The 17484-nt window shown below is 35.0% G+C and overlaps 1 protein-coding gene across 2 annotated transcripts in view; it reads right to left on the bottom strand.

Annotated features, from left to right (window-relative positions):
• Positions 1-1820: 1820 nt before the first annotated feature.
• LOC140249193 (ATP-dependent translocase ABCB1-like) overlaps positions 1821-17484 on the bottom strand; it is a 44039-nt gene continuing 28375 nt past the window's right edge. For both annotated transcript variants that reach the window (XM_072330573.1, XM_072330572.1), the window contains exons 16-30: positions 17082-17252; positions 15986-16147; positions 14542-14721; positions 13701-13847; positions 13273-13377; positions 12606-12683; positions 11122-11205; positions 10386-10589; positions 7752-7852; positions 6807-6947; positions 6079-6235; positions 5410-5607; positions 4452-4658; positions 3484-3630; positions 1821-2863 (exon numbers count right to left, since the gene is read on the bottom strand). In XM_072330573.1, coding sequence (XP_072186674.1) covers positions 2657-2863; positions 3484-3630; positions 4452-4658; positions 5410-5607; positions 6079-6235; positions 6807-6947; positions 7752-7852; positions 10386-10589; positions 11122-11205; positions 12606-12683; positions 13273-13377; positions 13701-13847; positions 14542-14721; positions 15986-16147; positions 17082-17252 — 2289 coding nt within the window. In that variant the 3' untranslated portion in view covers positions 1821-2656. The remainder of the gene's footprint in view (positions 2864-3483; positions 3631-4451; positions 4659-5409; positions 5608-6078; positions 6236-6806; positions 6948-7751; positions 7853-10385; positions 10590-11121; positions 11206-12605; positions 12684-13272; positions 13378-13700; positions 13848-14541; positions 14722-15985; positions 16148-17081; positions 17253-17484) is intronic.

Raw genomic sequence — 17484 nt, 5'->3', positions numbered from 1 at the left:
GTTTTGGAAGGGAAAAGTTATGCTATAACATAGCTGTAGCATTTTATTAATGTCCTATTTTATACATTTTCATAGCTGTTCTTTAAAAACAGCAGGTTGCTTGAAAGTCAATGTAGGATGAGAGAAGAGTTGAATATAAAGCTTTTTGAAGAAATAATTCACTCAGGAAAATGGTACCTAAGTTCTGTATTTCAAATCGTGTTACTGAGGCTAAAAACAGTGCAGAGGACAAGACTCACATTTTGTTTGTTTGCTACTTCTCAGTCAAATTTTGCAGTGGAGAGTCTATGACAGAAATAGGCTGAAGCTTGATACTTGAAGATATTCATTTGCTGTAAGCCGATTTATGTGCCTACTGTGTCATCACTTGAAGCACAGTGCCTTACAGACCAATGTTACTCTCGCCTGAAAGACTTGCTGAATATCATAAAGGAAATTAATGGCAAAATATTGATGGCTGCCCCAGCAGTACCTAACTGTGGATCAGCAGCTTACATCTAACTATTCCACACACAAAAACATTTTTAAATGCTAAGATAAACTTCTTCTGTCCTCATTGCTCACCTTCAGTAGGAATGTTTAGCAGAATACAAGCTTGGAGGAGCAATTAATGTCTATGTTATTCATTTAACACTATCCCAGATCTTACAAACTCTGACTTTAGTAATAAAACTTCCAGGACTGTAAATTGATTGATAGAAAAGAGGAAAGAAAGGAGCAGGAATAGAATAGGGTGAGAATCCTGGCCCACGACCAACAGATCATAAGAATATTGTTCTTTGAGTTCAATACAAAAACTGTCTGGGTAGTTGAACAGAACTCACGTGAAGAAGAAAGTCTAAAAGAAAATACAGTTGAAAATAGTTGTTGTCTGAGCAAATGAGGCCATCATGTGGCAAATTAATGATGCAGCTTCAGAGAGAAAAAATGATTAACAGTTTTGATAACAGTCAGCGAACACCTTCCATCGTGATCCAGGAGGCTGGTGTGAAAATTCAGATGCAGAAATTCCTCCCATCTTTCTTTTTTTCATAAGGAATTCTAGAGAAAATTTGTATTATCTTTTAGAAATTCCTTATCAATGAGAGATTCTTAGATGGAAAGCCCATGAATTTTTACAGTACTTCTGTGCCATGCAGGTTCTAAAGCACTGGCACAGCCTGCTAAAAAAAAAATAGGCTGTGGAGTTTCCATCTTGGAGATCTCCAAAAGCTATTGGACATGGTGCTGGGCAACCTGCTCAGGGGGACACTGATTGAGCAAGGGGGTTAGAAAAAGTAACATCCAGAGGTGCCTGCCTCTATAATCAGATTCTGTAAACACTAATCCAAACATTAGAAATCCCATCATTACAAAAATAAAAAGCCTACCTTTAAAAATAAAATATTAAAATTCAAAATTAAGTCTGAAAAACAGCAATCTAAATTTGTTTCCATTTGAATCCTTGATGTGTAATGTTAAGAAATGTTAGTACCCTTCTTTCAAATTTATGATGTGTTTATATTATAATGCAGACTAACAGCCTTTCTCTTGGACAAGGAATTATTTTTTCAGGTTATAGAAAACAAACGAGTTTGGTACTTAAACTGGTGTTCAGTCAAACAGGCACATAAGAAAAGAGATTAGTGATTGAAGAGTGATCACATTAATCAGCATTCTGGAGAGCATTATTAATACAGCAACCAGTTTATCTATCAGCTCATTCATATAGGTGTGTGTTTGAGTAACTATCTATGTGTAGACAGGCAGATTTTACATGTAAATCTTAGGGAATTAGAAATCGCTGACAGAAACATAGAAGACTGATTAAACAGGCCAGTTTTAAACTTTAAAATAGAACTTTACTTCAGAGATATTCATTAACAATACATATTGCTAATGGTAAATTCTTAATTGCTATTGTACTGTATTCAAAGCAGTTAACTCTTAAAATTCATATAATAAATTAGCAATTAATATACAAAACCACAGAGCTGATGCTGTGTAATTATAATTTCTTGTCTGCTGCTTCTTTTCTGTAATATATTTAAAGCAGTCCTTCCCAGCAGTTACAGTCACATTTCTTCCACAATGAGTAAGTGACCACAAGTGAGATACTTCTTAATAGTTCTGGGGCCTTAGTTTTCAACCTGTACCCCGTATTTGCAAGACCATATTTGCAGTAATACCAGGCTAAGGCTCCACAAGAGACATTTGGCATCAAGGTCGAGTTGGCCAGTTCTCATAAGTTGATAAGAAGCCTAATAGTCCATAACTGGGTCCCTACACACTCAGCATAAGGCACTGTGAAGATAAGGCTTAAGGCTTCTTCCTAGCAATAGCAGCACTGGTTTTAATGTGTACGATCATGTTTACATACTGTTTACCAGATGTGTGTGATTTTGGAAGAGTTCAAAGCCAGCTAATATGAATTAAATTTGGTTTAGCATGCTTCTACTTTTATGGGTGTAATAGGCTTCCACTTTGGACACATAGTAAAGTAGTTTGAATAATGAAAACTAGTAGTGAGAAACAGGTACATTGTTATTTCTTGTTTTCATAGGATTTATAAAAAGTCTTTTGGTTTGGAAGAAAAAAAGTATTGAGACTGACCAGTAATATTATGTAGTATTGAAATAATTAGAGTGACACTTCAGGAAGAAGAGTTGCCTTTAATTTACATGTTGCACGACCCGCTTTGAACATTGACCAGTGAATAGTAGAAGCCTTTTTCAGCCAGGAGCTGCTGATGCGTCCCTTGCTCTATGACCTTGCCGTTCTGGATCACAGCAATCTTGTCAGCATTCTGGATGGTGGACAGGCGGTGAGCTATCACGATGCAGGTGCGACCTTCTCTGGCTTTATCCAGTGCTTCCTGGACAACCTGTGCAATGAACAAATCAAAAGGCAAATTAGAATCAAGTACAGCTGCTCTTTTCCCCCTGTGGTTCAGCCTGGGGGTACCTGTTGGGTTATCTGTAGTGCAGCAAAGAGTAAGGTGTCATTTCTATGGCCCTGGAGGCAGTGATGGGACAACTGTTCAGAAAGTTGTATGATTTCAATTGCTGTCTGGAATAAACTATAATATAGTAGTGAGAGAAAGCGAATAGCTATGTCTTTAGCTTCTTGATTTAAATTTAGCCTGTGTTGGCAAGAGCTGAAAGCTGCCATAATAGATTATTTCTTCAAACAGTTCAATTTCTGAAGTTTGTTCCTCCTAATTCAATTTTGGCAAACAGTTCCCGATTGAAACCTGAAAAATTCCAGGCAGATAAAAGCCTTCGTCGCTGCTACTTCAATCTGCATACTGCCATAGAGATACAAAGAGAATGGTGTTTTTCGGGCAAAGGAGGGCCTTAACATTTGCCTTTGACTAGTACAAATACATAATTTGCACAAAGCACCGTATTTCCATCTTTAGGCTTTAATCTGTGGGGACAAAATGAATAATCTGAATGCAAACAAATATGTTTAGTTTCCCCTGCAGGCTCATAACCAAGTTACCTTTTCGCTTTCTGTGTCTAAGGCAGACGTAGCTTCATCCAGCAGCAGAATCTGGGGCTTACGTACAAGAGCTCGAGCAATAGCAATACGCTGTTTCTGTCCACCAGAAAGCTGCGTTCCCTTGTCTCCTACGCGAGTATTGTATTTCTAAAAAGAATACATTGATTTCAGTATACGAATGCATATCTATCCTGAATTTATTTAAGCTTGTTGGTCCTGGCACCAGTGATCTATAAGCAGTTTACTCCATGCCAATATATTTCTTAAAAATGATGCCCAGAATTGCTATTCACCGCAGATCTATAGAACTTTCACTCTGAGACTTCTTAAAGCAACAACCCTGTACTGTAGAAAAAAAAAACCAACCTGTTCTTAATACTTAGATTGAGAGCTATTGTAGGTCAGTGAAAGTCTATGACTGGGGATAAATCCCTAACCTTGAACACCAAGCAATCCTCCTAACCAATCAGTTAATCCAACCAACATTTATTCATCCTAAAGAAAAAAATAGCAATGCCTAATATGTATTGGTTTCAGGCCAAATTATATGCTGTTAATAGACACAGATATTTATATGCTGTATCTCTATACGTATACTGTGGATTTGGGCAGTTCTGTTGTTCATTTAGGTATCTCAGTTAAGGAAGATCTATCAGAGCTCTAGACAATTTAATGTGTTGTTCACAGTAGTCTGTAACGTGATATATATTTTGTGGCAAAGAGCACTGAAATTTATGAGACATCAGTATATATTGCAAAATTTCTTTACACAGTGCAGGAAACAGCATATCATGATAAGAATCATTAGAAACCAAAAGTGATCCATAAAACATTGGAATACAGTTATATTTTTTCCAATCAATGCAAAAAGCAGCTTGACAACGTGATGTAAAGTTGTATAGATACACCTTCTAACAACACTGTAGGTTGCACACAGTTCTGAATAGGAGAGAAAGAATAGAACTTACTTCTGGCAGAGAGTCAATGAAGGAATGAATATTGGCTGCTTTTGCTGCACTAATGATTTCCTCATGGGACACCTCCCGACTGTTGTCCCCATACGCAATGTTTTCAGCGATGGTGAAGTCAAACAGGATTGGCTCTTGTGAGACGATACCAATGTGAGATCTCAGCCATTGGATATTTAAGGTCTTTGCATCTTTGTCATCAAACACCTGAAAGTTAAAACATTTTAAATTGAAATCACGTGGATATATGTGAATTTGGGACTTGCTGCAAATTTACAAAATGGTGCAATTGGAGCTTTCCTTACAGATACCAGATTGAAAACTTACACAATCCCTTCCCCTTCTTCTCCCTGGGGTTCTGAAATTTTCTAATGACTATATATACACAGGTGATGGTAGCCCCTTCTGTTTTCTACGTTCTTTTCTTTGCTTCCATCAAGATTTTAAAGATGGAGGAATATTCTGGTGCTACTTCTAAGAAATTTAAGTTAAATTCTTTCATACTCCTGATAGGTAAAAATGATTTTCATCAATGTTCACTGTTTTAAGAAAAAACATTGATGGAAAATTCCAATGCTACACTGTACAGCAGCATATATTTTTATTAAACAGCCCTCATTAAACAATCTTATAAGTGTTTTTATCATAACGTTTTAAAACCTTACATAATTTGCTCTGAATTCAAAGCAATCTTCCCATTGCCATCGTTAGGCTGTAGATCAAGCATATTTTTACCACACAGGTTTTGTTGCACTAATTCAGTATAAAGTGAGTAATCAGGACTTTTCTTTATAACACTTCACTGCATTTATACATCAAACATGGAAAATGCACTTCTTGTCCATAATAAAATGCTTTTAAAAGTTTATCATTACCTGTTATACTTTATCACATCACATGAAACAAAATGAACATATCCTCACTTAAAATATTGGTATAGTCTCACAAAAATACTTACAATTTCTCCACTGAGTGGATCATAAAATCTCTCAAGTAGCTGAACAACAGTGCTTTTTCCACATCCACTGCTACCCACAAGGGCCAATGTTTGTCCTTTTTCTACTTCTAGATTCAAGCCTTGGAGGATTTTGACCTCTGGTCGGATTGGATAGTTAAATTTCACATCTTTGATCCTTGTGTTTCCCCCAAATGTTACCTATAATTGAAACAGCATCACTATTATATCTTTAGAACAGTTTTACGGATGACAAATATTTCAAATAGAATTGTTTAAATCATTTTTTGTCCACTAAAATGAGGAGAGTTTTGTGCTTTCTGCAATGCTACCATTAGCTCTGTGGTCTGAATCTTTGTGAAGATACAAAACCAAAGGGTAGCACTGAAATAAATAGAATATAATTGCAAATTTGCCAATTCCACACTAATCCTAATGTAAGACCAGATTTTCAAAACAATCTCTAACACAGTGTGGGCAATAACTGGGCTCCCAATACAAAACTTGTTCCATGTTGTGTTTGGATGAATTATCAAGAATACTCCTTATCAAAAATACTCCTTATCAAGATAAGGAGGTAATCACAAGGAGAGGAGAAATCAGCTTGGTGTAAGAAGAGTACTGCTCATATTGCCAAGAAATTATACTGACTTTTATACATTGCTTACTTACAGGTTTCTCTCCATCTTCACGGTAACTGTCTATTGGAGGTACTCTATCAAACAGCACAAACAAGTGAGCTGCTGATATCTTGGCTTTGGCATAGTCTGGTGCAAAAGAGCTGGTTTGTCCTAATGCCATAGCACCAAATACAACAGCTGAAAACACTCTATAAAAGAAGTCAGAAACAAAAATCAACAGAGGATGAAGAAAGGAATGATGGAAATGGGACCACAGTCAACTTAAAGAAAAAAGGAGACTATGTTTACAAAAGAATAAAGCAGTAACCACATACTATTGCTTTAATTACTCAATTAGTTCCAGAAATTTGCTTTTGTTCTCTTCTAATGAAATCAGAGAAGCAAACTTCGATTCAAAATTCGATGTTTTCGTTACTTATTAACATAAATTTATTTAATTATTAATACTAGTTAGCTATTAAATTTCAAATGAGGCGAGGAGAAAAGTGGTCAATGAACAGCAAAATTGGTATAATTCTACTATTTCTGTGATTTCCCCTCTGTGGTTCAGTGACTCCTGGGAGTTAGTGATTTATTTTTGAACTATTAAAGAAAAGAAGTGATCAAGCCTGTAACAAGGTAACAATATCCTCTGTGGTACGTTTTCATTATATTTAAGTAAAGAATAAATAAAATGTGTGTATATTCATATGCATGGATTCATAATATCTCTGTGTAGTAAACAAAGGTCTTGAAAAACGATTGCAAAAAAATACTTACAAGAACACACTTTTGTACTCCATGTGTCCATTAACCACAAGATACGCTCCAAAGCGGAAACAGCCAGCATAGGTAAAAAACATCATTGCTTGTGAAAGGGAGAAACAAAACCCAAATATATGTGCCTTCTTCACAGAATTTCTGCAAGAAAGAATGCATGTTTTCATAAGAGTGCGCTATCATACTAAAGAATGCAAAAAAACCCACCAGCAATTAATTGACTTCAGATGGTGCTGCTAGGAATGCAAGCGTACTGATGCTTAAGTGGTATAAACCTTTATCGCCTATTAGTCTGTGTCCAAGTTTGTTTTGTTTCCAAAATTTTATTTCCAAGTGTGTCTGTGAATACGGGTGCAGAAAAATGTGACATTTTAGCTACTACATCTGTTTACTGTCTTAAAATACCATAGCTTTAGTGCTAAGACACTAATGTTTTAGTCCATGTTCTACTGCACCACATTTGAAGAAAAGGAAAAGAAGAGCAGAATGTTTAGCTTTTGGCCTCTAACATTCAGTTAACCAAATAACAGACTTTACAATATTGGGAATCTATCTCTTTTCAACATAAGCAGTCAAAATTATTCTCCCAAATAAGATAAAGTCTGCATTTCTGATGCAGAAATGAGATTCTGGATGATAAAACTACAGGTATAACTGAGAGTAAGGCAGAGAGAAAATTTCTGGTTAGTATTAACTTTATCAGGAAAAAGAAATCAAAGTATTTCAATTACATTGACACCATTCATGAGTCACAACTGTATGTTTCCTTTTGGCATAAGGATCAAGAGCCAAACTCACAGGTGTGCTCTTTTGATCTTTTCATTAATTTCATTAATTAAATACAATGCGCTAACAAAAAGTTGCTGGCACAAGTAAAAACATCTATTTTATCCTATAATTAAACTACAGATTTTTATTTTAGTTCTTTAGCTACTTTTAACACACCTGTATGGTACAAGCAAATGTTCTCCATACATGAGCTCAAATCTTTTTTCCCGAGTCAAACTAGCAACAGTTCGAATATTTACTATGGCTTCTGTGGCAATCTGCAATAGAAACACAAATGTTGTAACTGGAAGTTAAGATCATGTTGCAGTTCCTTACCATAACTTCATCAGTATCTGCTAGAATACGGTTCTATATTTTTTATACATTATTTTAAATTGTGGTTCTCTGGTATGAAAGAAAGCCTTTTAAGTTTTTCTTTTTAGTTGATGTGAAGTTTTCAGATGACACTCGGAATTTTCTGGTAACACTTCTCTATTGTCATCCAAACAGAGTGTGAAAAACTTCTAGACAGTGACAATTAAGGAGAAGATACTGGATGAGAAAAAATGGCAACGTGGCATTCAGCTTCCAGTGTACTCAGTTTGGGCTGTATTTAGAATGCCTCAGTTATTTATGTGTTGAGGGCCTAACTTAGATCATAGCAGTAAATCTTTGATCCGATCAATAATACCTTCCTTAAGCTTGCAGGTTCTTCACACTTGAGTCATTTGTACACACAAAGATATCTAGGAAAACCTCAAGGCAATAGATCCAAGGCTTTCATATAACCTATTACATCTATGTTAATGCCCATAAAGACTTCTTCAAAGACAATACAGTGAAGCTATGGGCCTGCATGGCCAATTCAGTCCATATGCATGCACAAGAGGACAAAGGTGCAATAGAAAACATCAGGAATAACATCTTTGATACTGGAGCTAGTGTTATATCTCTGTTTACCTCTGCTTGAAACGCAGGGCTTGAGTCTGACCTACACGTTGCATCCAGTACAGTATATGGTGCATTGGGCATTCCAGTTGGCCTCATCTGCTGTTGCTGGGAGGGCAGCAATTCCTCACTATTTTTATCTTGCTTATCTAAAACACAGATCTCAAAGCTTTTTTTGTTTGCTACTGAACTACTACCAAAGATTTTTAAATGTACTGTTATCTTTGTTCCAGTGTATAATTATTTTATAGCCTGGGTGATGTTTGTGCCACTGTTTGAAAATTTGCACTTAAATGAGTAACACTGGTTTGAATGTAATACACAGTGTTAATGATTAGAAAGAAATGACATAGTTTTTCCATAGTTATATTATCTCACCAATACTCAAAGGAGTAGTCATGTATTTTTGTTAGTAAATCAAATTCAGTAAATTTTCCAAGTAGAACCCTCCTTACTATGAACAAAACTATTTTAAAATATTCTGGTAACTGAATAAAATGCCTGTGTTCTAGTGTTTGCTTACCCTGACAGGGGACAGTGTATGAGTGTAAAACTAAGTATTTTCTTACATATTACCCCAAATCATTGATTTATGTGACAGTTATGTTAACTTTTCCACAGTCTGTTCTACTAAGAAATTCTGTAGGGGCTATTCCAAATATTGTTAATTAGATTATTGTTAATTAAATGTACTGAAGAAGGAAGAAGTAGCAGAAGTAATCAGTTGAAAACAAAGGAAAAACATTTTTGGCTTATATGCAAAATCCCATGAAAATATCATTGCGCAATCATTCCTGTTGACTTGGAGGGACAAAAATATTTCTCAACAACTTTATCTAGAAATGCAATTGTTGGAATTGTAACAATTTTAGTAAATAGGAATTAATGGGGGATTCAGATCCAGATTAAGAAATCTGATTTTAGGTGCCTAAACTATGACAGGATGCCTGTTCATGTAGTCTCTTTCTCAAGGATCATTAGCTGAGTAAGGTAAATTACACCTGCCCACATGTTGGTGTCTTGTGTTGAGTCAACTTATGTCAGATAGGATTCGGGACACAGAGTAAACACACACCCTTCTGAAATGGCAACAGAAGGCCCCAAATACCATGACATCTCCTACAAGGGAACTTTAAACTGCCAACACATCTGCAGACACATACATTTAAATACCAAATCTGAAGATTCCTTACATGAACATCTGTACATAAATAACTCTCTGCTCAACAACTTCTGAAAACGTTAAGATACAGAAAGGGAGTTTCCAAAAGTTTGAGGAAATTTTTCATTGAAGAAAGTAAAATCTGGGAAGTGTCAAAATAGTTGGGTATTTTTGGAATGAAGTAATATTAAATACCTGTCTTTAATTCTTAAACAAGGGTCTAGCCTTCTAGTTTTTCAACTGTCATCTTTCTCTTCCACTCAAGAGATAAATGAATGGCAGAAAGATCCAGAAACTGGTGTGATATGCACATATTATCCCTAGGATTAGTAAGATGAGAAGGAACAAAATAAAAAAGCAATAATGCAGATGGTGTGACAAAGAATACCAGAAAATAAAACATTTCAAAATGAAGAGGGTTGCAAAATTAGGAAAATAGAAATTATCAGAATGGACAGGAAAAAGAATGTGCCTGAGCAATGCTTAGCATATTCTGGTGTTAATCAGGTATGAAAATAAGTAGCAGGTGATAGCTCTTACTGAAGAGCTGTTGTGCTCTATAGGCCTCCTACTGTAATTATAGTCTATCTCTTGAAGTTATATATCAGGATATTATCTTGATTTATAAATATGTCCATTATCAGTGCCTTGGGAAACATGACTTGTAGTACACGGAGACAGATGAAATTCACTGGACCCACCTTTCCTGCGGCTTCCAGCTCTATTTTATCTTTTTTTGCATGCCCAGCCAACATCTTCATTTCAATCATTCCTGCTGCCGCAATGATTGGTACAACAGCTAAAAGTAACAGGGTCAGCTGCCAGCCATAAACTAAAGATATAATAATTCCAGTTCCCAGGTTAGCTATGTTTTGGGCAATTAATGCCAATCTGACGCCAGTTGCCTGGAGATAGAAGAAAGAAGTAGAAAATTTTATTTTTAACTGATATTGTGCAAATAAAAAAAATGGAGGTCTGTCCAGCTGAACACATTTATATACATATCTTCGGGTAAATAAAATGTCTCTAAAACCAACTTCTTTGTTGAAGCAAATCCAGATGAATTCAATAATGAAAATCACAATACAGCACAATAGTAAACCTAAAAGATTTGCTCATGTTTTGTAAGCATATATTACTGTTACTGTTTAAAAATACATTAGTGCACTCTATCACAGAATCACAGAATCATAGAATGGCCTGGGTTGAAAAGGACCTCAAAGATCATCCAGTTTCAGACACCTATCATGGTGACAACCAGACCAGGATGCCCAGAGCCACATGCAGCCTGTACCAGATATCATTTTACCACTAATAGAAAATATTTGATACTGGCAAACTTCAGACTGTTAACCAACCAGTCCAGTCAAATTCCTGCTGCAACTTTACTACGCATTAAATCAAGTATGAAAAATTCCCAAGCTAAATTTTACTTACTCCTTTCACTTGTGAGGCATCATTAGCAAGTCTTGTTGTCAGCGCTCCAGTGCTGTTTTTAGGATCATCAAACCAGGCCATGTCCTATAATAAGAAGCATTTGTCTTAGGATGAGTTTTTAATATAAACATGAAAGTAAAAGTGAAATCTTTGTAATACAACTGAACTCAGTGTTAGAAAACAGTGAATCTGGAAGTATATAATTTCTGCATATTTAAGTCTAACTCCTTCATTGGACGTGGTTATCTTAGGAAGAAGTGCATGTCTGTGGATGACCTGATGTGTATGCTGCCATTAGGAAGGAGGATGGCAAACAACCTGTGGGATTCTCAGAACAAAAACATAATCTCCTCCACAGCTGTTGAAACTGCACCTTCTTAAGTCATATGACTCTTCAGTCACATTCCTTCCCAAATGCAAAGCTGTTTAGGGATGGATTAGGCATTTTAAAGGTAAAGACTCCTGATTTATTGCTTTGTTTCTCTCAGATTGGAAAGGCTTATTTGGAAGCAGTGAAATAAAATAAATAAATAAAACCAAACCAAACAAACAAAACACTACAGCCAACCCTGGTCTATCTGATTAAAGCCATTTGTTAGATAGTCTATAACTTTTTCACCGTGAGACCAAATGTCTAATTTCAACATCAGTGTGTAATACTGATCAGGTGAAGACCTGTTGATGTAGCACTTGCCTCTGTAAACAAAAAGACTCAAAAGTAATAATCCTACTTCTTTAGATTTTCAGTGAAGCCGACCAGTAATTCATAGTTTTCCAGAATACAACAGCTTTCTGTCCACATTGCAAATAGTTATGTCCACTTGAATCAAATTCTTTCTGCATGTAGCTTTATGTGCAAGACATAAAAATCAGAAATATATTCTGTATTTTAAAATCTAAATAGTGACCCTGAAATCATGCAAAAATAAAGGCCAGTCTGGTTAACCAGAGGAATTACTTAAAATCATTAAGAAAATATATATCCCTTAATGCTCTGAAGGTGGCTTTAGATATCATTATTGTATTAATAAACAATAAATATACATTTGAGAACTCTTTGAAAGAGACCTTCAAGACATAAATAAAAACATATCTGTATGTATCACAATTTAAATCAGACATCTGGAGTAAAAATTTCATAGTAAGATGCACAGGTAAGAGAGCATCAAGAAAGCAAAGCACACGTGAAAATATAGTAGAATTTGGCTGGTGATAACATTAAGCAATAGTAACTTGACTGTGAGTCTAAGAGTTTGCATGGAGTACACAAAAAATTCTTATATTGATTTACAGGATTTTCTCTACAGATGCTTTATTTAATCCCATGTAACTAACCAAATTATGTTTCTAAACTAATTGAAAGAATCTCCTTTGTAGATAAGTCATTAAATGGTAGAGTGAAGCAGAATACAGGTAGGCTACATTACTTATACAATTAACTATTGTTACAAAAAAATGGAAACAAAAATACTTATTTTCTTTACCTGTCTCAGCATTGCTTTAAATGCCATGAATCGAAGCCTCATTGTAAGAATTTCTCCAGCTTTGCCAAATGCAAAACCCTATTAGAGAAAAATTACAGTGCTTAATGTACATCAGATCGTTTGTATTTACCCAATAAATGTTTTAGATGTGTGGTCTCTATGATATCAAAATACAAAATATCGCTGTTGTGATCTCACATAACATATAAAAATACATTTCATGTTCATAAATCCTAGTAAGCTCACATTCCATTCCATTCCATTCCATTCCATTCCATTCCATTCCATTCCATTCCATTCCATTCCATTCCATTCCATTCCATTCCATTCCATTATCGTCTGAACACTTTTAAGTTGAGCAGATTTGTCATATCTGTCTACAACTCAGTCCTTCACACTGTGTAGGTGTTTTTGCATACATGTACAGTAAGGTAGTTCCATTTACAAAATGAAGTTTTTACAGAAGAATGTTTGTGCTGCTCTTCTGCGTACACTTCACCATTTAACTATGTAGGCTCATTTAATGGATAAAACTAAATAAATATACTCAGAAATCATGACACAACACATTATGACAAATCTAAGGATTATAATAACACTTTTTTATGGTAAGATAACTATAATGAAGTTAGAGAAGTTATAATGAATCTCTAATAATAATACATACCTGAACAAAGAAAGTAAAAAAGGAAATGATCCCAAGTGCTAAAAACAGCAATGAATATAAGTTGCTCCTTTCTCTCAAAAATTTTTCATCAGTTTCTGAAAAAATCTATAAAATAATACAAAATAATATTTGAAACACCAACTGCTTAAACAGGAAATAATCTAAACTACTCTCATGCTTCTCAGTAACTACTTTTGATGCTCATTTGCATTCACAGAAAACTTGAGTAAATGTTACATTTGCTTGTGGATAGAAGAATATTTCAGAGTATAACAAGATTTATAGTATTTTGTAAATCTCAGATAGTTGTTAAGTCTTCTGTAACAGTGTTTCACCTACTCCTCAGTTTCATAATCCATTGATTAAGACCTTATCATAAATAAATTTTATGAGCTATATAGATTTCTGCATATTTTATTTGAACTTACCCCTATAATTTCTGAAAATATGACTGAAAATGCAGGTTGTAAAGCCCCATTGACAATTGCACAGAAAGTTCCAGCTACAAAGTACGGCCATTCACTTTTGTTCAACTTCATAACCTTCAGAAATGAAACTGGAGGTAATTCTTCAGCCTTAAGGAAGGAGAAATTTGGTAGGAAATAAATGTATTTGAAGAAATATGGAGAAAAAATAGCAATTCAAATTTCTACTCCCAAGATCAATTAAGGCTAAGTCAACGTGTACACTTTTTAATAGCATAAATAATTAACTGTGTATGCCATTATTTTCATGTTACTACAAGAAAGAAAGAGCTGTTAGAACATATCTGCAATTTCTGTTGTAATATTTTAGGTTAATTATTTCATTTTCATTGATCAATTGGTATTGATTAGTGCTGGCTGAATGCATTGCTTTCAGTGTGTAACCCATAACTAGACTAATTCAAGTAGTTCTCCACCAAGGAATTTATAACAGATGGAAAAGTATTTGTAGATGTTCATCTGGTAATAATCTGATATTCCAGACTTGTTGAAGAACTTATTGGCCCAAAAAAGATTTTTTAATTCATGTTGACAAAATCTTTATGCTGTATAAATATATCAGTTTGTTTTATAGAAAATTAATGGTGAGGATAACAAAACAAGTTAGGAATATTACCACTTAAAGGCTACTAAGAATTATTAGAATAATTCAGAAGATTTCTATTGTATCACTAGAGGCTATCAAATGCTTGTTTCTTTTTGTACCTTTCTATGGCAGAAGTATGAATTAAGTTGTGATACACTGCTGGAAGGAATTCACTATCAGTTTTGCAAAGGTACTTACAGGTGAACTATCTTTCCCATCAGTATCGTTAGGTTCTCCTGGCTTTCTCATGCTTCTCCGAGTTGATCCTCTCTTCAGTCCTTTCTTTAAGGATTCATCCAGACTTGATTGAGATCCACTTCTTTTGACGCTGACTGCATTCTCACCTTTTTCTGATGATGGATCTTCAGTTTCTATTGCCTAAAACGGGGAAGAACACAATGCTAAGATTAATAATGCATATAGTGTTTTGAACTGTCAAAATTATGAGAAAGTCAAATTAACTGAAGTCACAAATTAGAGGAAAGAGGTAAGGGCAGAATAATGCATAATGTTACAGGCAGATATGAAATGCTGCATTATATTTGAGTAGATCTCCATATTCAGAGCTAGATTCATTTATGAGTACGCAACCTATCCAGAAAATACTTACAGTAAGTGGAAGAAACAACAGTGGAAGTGTGAATTCCTAACCATGTTTTGAATTCTATGAAAAATCTTGGGATTTTAGGGACACGCTAATATCTGCAGTTTCCTCATCCATGAAGTGAGGAAACTGCCTCCTTGTCAGTACAGAACACCATAAACAATTCTTGACTTTAAATTTAATAGGGAAGTCCAACATGAAACAAGTCAAAAAGAGACTTTGACTGAAAAAACTGAATAAGCTGAAAAAGTTTTGGTGGTATTTTATGCAGCGTCTTTGGCAGAAAGACTAAGTATCTATCCATCATTAAGGAATTATGTAACAACTTGATTTAAATTTGTCTTTAGCTTGTATTCCTTTTTTAAATATATATATATTTTTAATTCTTATTGGTTCTTGTGCTATTAATGAAAACTACTTTTTTTTTTCTTTCTTTATTTCCATATTTTTTCTGATTTATTAATTCCAAGTTATAGAAATTGGTTTTATTTTCAGTCCATTTTACATTTCTTGTCTTTGAGATGTAATTAAAGACTTTTTCTTCATTTATTAATACATTTCTGATATTTATGTTTGAATTATAATTTCCAATCTCTTTGTTTCTGGCTACATACCATTGTAAGTGTACCTAAATTTGCACTCATCATAGCTGGACTGTTTTCCTATTATTCCTGATTGTTTATTTTTTTAAAAAGAACTTTAGCAGAGAGGATTATAATCAAACACCTTAAATGTGCATGAAATATTCCTCTAGTAATCCACTACCATATTTTACTTTTTATCATAGACTATTGATATTAGCTTTCTAATAGGTGAATATAGGATAACCTTTTAAGTTTCAGTCCCTGAAAGGTTTTAAAATGTACCACCTTAGGTTTAAATGCCTCTGATGTGAAATCCAGTGGTTTCATCTCTGAAATATTTTTGCTCTTGAAAAAGCAGACTGCAGAATTCCTACAGAATACTTCTGAGACCGTACAGTAATTATGGGCACAGAACACAAAGAAGTAAACGAGGCAAAAGCAGGGAAAAATTTACCTGCATGTTAACAAGTTTGTAGTAGATTCCCTTTTTCTCAATCAGTTGAGAATGATTTCCTTGTTCTGTGATAACTCCACTGTCAAACACAGCAATAAGGTCTGCATTTCGGACTGTTGACAGACGATGAGCTACTACAATCGTGGTTCGTCCTTCTCTTGCCTAGAAATAATAATATTTAAAGATAAATATTTCCAAGTATGCTCAAAAGAGTTCATCTTCACATTAAGGTTGATTAAGGTGGAGTAAGACCTAATGGAACCATTAAAATAATAGAGAAAAAAATGTAAGTTTTAAAATATTTTGGAAAAACAGACTTCAAGAAGTACCTTACAACCCTAAGTCTTCTGCAAGGGCAGAGAAGGAGCCATTTTTATAAGGTAATCTGACCAAGAAAAGCTAAGTACGTAACCAGTATGTTCAGTGTATTTCCATCAATAATTTTCCAGGAATTGTCATTCTCTGCCCAGCACTATTATTCCAAATGGCACCAGTAGAGAGCATTACAGTACGCCAGCTGAAATAGAAGCTGTCTGGGTAAAATTAAAGCAACATTTGGTGGTCTGGCCCCAGAATGAATGTGGAGACTCTTGTGTTACATGAGGGATCAGCTATCACTTAATGAGAAAGCTTACCATGAGAACGGAATAAGTATCTAGAGGTATTCATATTAACAGAAGAAAATGTTTCTTTGCAGTATTTACTGCTGGATCACTGCTACTAACATGTTATGACATACTGGTAGCTCTTATTCTCTCTGTCTGGCTTCAACGTTAATTAATTTAGTAGGTCACAGACACTTATATGCATATCTATAGGTCTGATAATGGCAGGGGATGTTATTTACATGGAGAATTTTTTTAACGTAAGATTAATAATGCAGAAAATATAATTCCATCTGCTCACTTGAAACAAGATTCCTCTTTATAATACATAGAGAAACAAACAAAAAAAAATTATCTGTACAGAGAATATTTGCCAAATCAGTGTTTACCTTTTGCATTTTAATGGTCTCCTTGAGATTCTTTCAATAAAAGCCCCCAAAAAGTACATCTTAGGCTCTTCCTCATCTGCTTTATTTCACGGCAATACTGACCTTGTCCAGTGCCGCCTGCACAACGGATTCACTCTCAGTGTCCAAAGCTGACGTTGCCTCATCAAGCAGAAGAATTTTAGGATTGCGAACCAGAGCTCGGGCAATTGCTATTCGCTGCTTCTGCCCTCCACTCATCTGTGCCCCTCTTTCTCCAACCACAGTTTCAAACTTCTGCAAGACAACATTTCCACAGCCACACTCAGTGGCACAGCTCTTTCACCAAAGAAAGGCAATGTACAGACAAGGCGTATCTGTGTCAGCAGCCCCAGCAGCATCTTCTCTTTCCTCTAAAATACTGCATGTTAAGCATCCGCTTAAATATACCTGCCTGTTTGTGTCCCTACAACTCTCATAGTTTCCTAAATGCTCATCCAGCCATCATTTAATAGGTTCAAAACAAGAT

This window comes from Excalfactoria chinensis, chromosome 2 (assembly GCF_039878825.1).
Source record: "Excalfactoria chinensis isolate bCotChi1 chromosome 2, bCotChi1.hap2, whole genome shotgun sequence".
NCBI classification, from domain to species: domain Eukaryota; kingdom Metazoa; phylum Chordata; class Aves; order Galliformes; family Phasianidae; genus Excalfactoria; species Excalfactoria chinensis.
Note: the sequence above shows the minus strand (reverse complement) of the source record. Positions and strands in the feature narration are given on the sequence as shown.